The 3,203-nt window shown below is 41.3% G+C and overlaps 1 protein-coding gene across 1 annotated transcript; it reads left to right on the top strand.

Annotated features, from left to right (window-relative positions):
* The first annotated feature begins 572 nt into the window (after window positions 1–572).
* LOC107664374 (probable ATP-dependent RNA helicase DDX28) lies at window positions 573–2,409 on the top strand. The gene is made up of 2 exons (XM_016454921.1): window positions 573–609; window positions 777–2,409. The coding sequence occupies exons 1-2, from the start codon at window positions 574–576 to the stop codon at window positions 2,361–2,363; spliced, it is 1,623 nt and encodes a 540-aa protein (XP_016310407.1). The 5' UTR covers window position 573; the 3' UTR covers window positions 2,364–2,409.
* The last annotated feature ends 794 nt before the right edge of the window (window positions 2,410–3,203 follow it).

The raw sequence follows: 3,203 nt of genomic DNA, 5'->3' as shown, positions 1-3,203 counted from the left end.
TTAATAGTGTTAAATTGTCACTCTTTACTCTGGTGCTGAAGAAAAATTAACTCCCTGTGGTGTGGACCAGAGTTGTTTTACAGTGTAAATATAACTGTTCTAGTGTTAAATCAGTAACACTTTTAAAAGTGTACTTTAACTCTGAAAATATTGGGACAATATGTTCACTCACACAGAGTTGGTTTTAACTCAAAGAGTTGAATTAACACTGATGAATTTGTTGTGTAATAGCATAGCCTAATAATCTCTGCCATATAAAGACATATTTTTAAAGCCCCCTCTATTCAATATTGGATAATTAAAAGATTCTGACATTTCAACACAATCAACCAATGCCCTAGAATAAAGAACTTAGTTAAACTCTTAAAAAACCTTCAATGCTTTCAGCATTTCTTAATCTTTCTAAATCCCAGTTCTAGATTGTACTATTTTAGACGATGATTGAAACGTTGTATTGCTAGCAACATCCTGTGTTATTGCTTCCATAAGCTGAATCTGTTAAATGAATAAATGTAATATATAGCAGAAATGAGGCTTTAATTTTGGCGTGACGGGCTTTTAGACGTCATCATTATGCGCCCGGACGAACTAAAAGCATGGGTGCGTGAGGTCAGTGTTTTGCATTTGTCACGTGAAAACATTATTCTTAAATAAGTTTGCGTATTAAACAGGACATCCGATATTCACTTTCGCGTGTACTGTGGAAGTACCTCGTATGTACAATGCAGTCAGTGAAGATCGGACGCTGTGCCTTTCTTTTTTCTAACCTCTTGCAGGTAACGCGCAGAGTGACAACCGCTAGCTCACAGCCTGTGGTGATCCGCATCCCGAGACGCATGCAAGAACATATAGAGAACATCAAACAGATGCAAAGCAAGAAGTTCGACAAGCTGCCAACCGTCAAGCCTGGAAGACTGTTGATCAAGTGCAAAAACCCTCAGCTAAACCAGTCTGTCGGCTATACACTTGGGAAATTTGAACAACCTGTTCAGACATCCAAAGGATGGAAGAGTAACAAAGCGTTAGGGGATTACTTCTCCATAAACAGTATCCAAAGTGCTCCACCATCTGTCCTCAAGCAGAAGGACAAGGGTGATGATGGTGCTTCCGCCCCCCAAAAGAAATTTAATAGCTTTAATATTTGTCCAGAACTGGTCGAGACTTTACACAGTCAGAATATAATTCACCCCACCACAGTGCAGATCCAAACCATTCCCAAAATACTAAAAGGACGCAACATTCTCTGTGCTGCAGAGACGGGAAGCGGAAAAACACTCGCTTACCTCCTTCCCATCATCCACAGGCTGCAAGCGGACAGGCAAGAGGAGCCCTTCACAGACTCTGAGAGAAACATTCGTGCTGTGGTCATCGTGCCATCACGGGAACTAGCAGAACAAGTGACATCTGTAGCTCGATCAATCAGCAAACCATTTGGACTTGTGGTCAAGGTCGCAGGAGGTGGGAGAGGTGTAGGAAACATCAAAGCGGCATTCACTCACGGTCAGCCGGATGTTTTAGTGGCCACTCCTGGCGCCCTACTAAAGGCCCTCTGGAAGCGGTTCATTAACTTGAATGAACTAAACTTCCTAGTCATTGATGAAGCTGACACTATGTTTGATGAAAGCTTTGCAGGCATGCTTGAGAATATTCTTTCACATACCGAGGTGGCATCCAGGCTCTCTGAGACGGTTGGGCTCGTCCGTAAAGCTCAGCTGGTTGTGGTGGGAGCCACATTTCCGGGTGGCGTAGGAGAGGTCCTCAGTAAGGTGACTGACCTGGCCAGCATGGTGACCGTTAAAAGCCGGATGCTACATCATCTCATGCCGCATGTAAAGCAGACGTTTCTCAGGGTCAAAGGTGCAGACAAGATTCTAGAGCTTCAGCAGGCCCTGAAGAAGGCCGAAATGGAGCATAAAGGCGTTTTGGTGTTCTGTAACTCTGCTTCCACTGTGAACTGGCTGGGCTACTCACTGGAGGAAATGGGTGTTCATCATATGAGGCTCCAGGGAGAGATGCCTGCGACTATGAGAGAAGGAATTTTCAGGAACTTTCAAAGAGGGAATGTTGATGTTCTGATATGCACTGACATAGCTTCAAGAGGTTTGGACACACAGAGAGTTGGACTTACCGTCAATTATGACTTCCCTGAGACCCACACAGATTACATCCACCGGGCAGGGCGCGTGGGCAGAGCCGGTGGCTCCGAGGGAGGGGAGGTGCTGAGCTTCGTTACTCACCCGTGGGATGTGGAACTTGTGCAGAGAATAGAGACAGCAGCCAGGAGGAGAACATCTTTACCAGGGATGGAATCAGAAATTCAGAAACCCAGCAATAAAACAGAAAGAGAGATGAAAGAAAAGTGATGTAGAAAAGTGAATAAATTAAGATCTACACTTTAGCCTTACAAAACAATGAAATGTTTATTGTATATTTGTTGTATTAAAACTTTAAAATAAACATTTAAAGAGCAGTTTGTTCTAAAGCTTATGTTCATATTTAAAGGGATAGTTCACCCAAAAATGAACATTCTGTCATCATTTACTCATCCTCATGTTGTTCCAAAACTGTATGACTTTCTTCTGTAGAACACAAAGATATTCTGAAATCTCTCTCTCTCTTTATTATTTTGGATAATAAATCATTGAATTTCATTGTATGGACAAAAACATTTGAAAGCTTCTTCAAAATGTCTGTATATGTGTTCTGTACAAGAAAGAACATCATATAGATTTGGAATTAAAGAGTTCTTTGTATGTTTGTTGTATTGAACCTTTAAAGGACTAAACATTTAGAACATTTTGGCCTAATGCTTCTTTTCACACTTGTATTAGACATCTTATGATCTTAAAGGGCTAGTTCATCCAAAAATGAAAATTCTGTTATCATTTAGGCTGTGTCTGAAATCACATACTCTGTGAGTTGGTTCTTCTTTTGAATAAGTAATTAGTTCATTATAAATGTCCTGTATATTATGAATGTAATCTGAACTCGCATTTGTCATGTTTTTATTGTCATGTGACCTATAGCGCTATAGACCCGTAGCGCTTCACTGCCATTCACAACTCCTCTCCCATGGCCTCATGGGATATTAAAGTGTCCATCAGATGCTCACTTCAGAGTCTTGCAGGAGGTAGCAAGCCATTTGGGTACCATTCGGCCGTTTTATGAATAACATGAATTCGGACATACTACTTATTTCATAT

Source organism: Sinocyclocheilus anshuiensis, unplaced genomic scaffold (assembly GCF_001515605.1).
Source record: "Sinocyclocheilus anshuiensis isolate Anshui unplaced genomic scaffold, SAMN03320099.WGS_v1.1 scaffold307, whole genome shotgun sequence".
In the NCBI taxonomy this organism is placed as follows: domain Eukaryota; kingdom Metazoa; phylum Chordata; class Actinopteri; order Cypriniformes; family Cyprinidae; genus Sinocyclocheilus; species Sinocyclocheilus anshuiensis.
This window is presented reverse-complemented; position numbering and strand designations above follow the sequence as displayed.

Bases quoted from the DNA above. Each gene is read 5' to 3' on its own strand.
- LOC107664374 (XM_016454921.1), top strand. From the start codon at position 574: ATGCGCCCGGACGAACTAAAAGCATGGGTGCGTGAG. The intron at 610-776 runs GTCAGTGTTTTG...AACCTCTTGCAG, and splicing joins TAAAAGCATGGGTGCGTGAG to GTAACGCGCAGAGTGACAAC.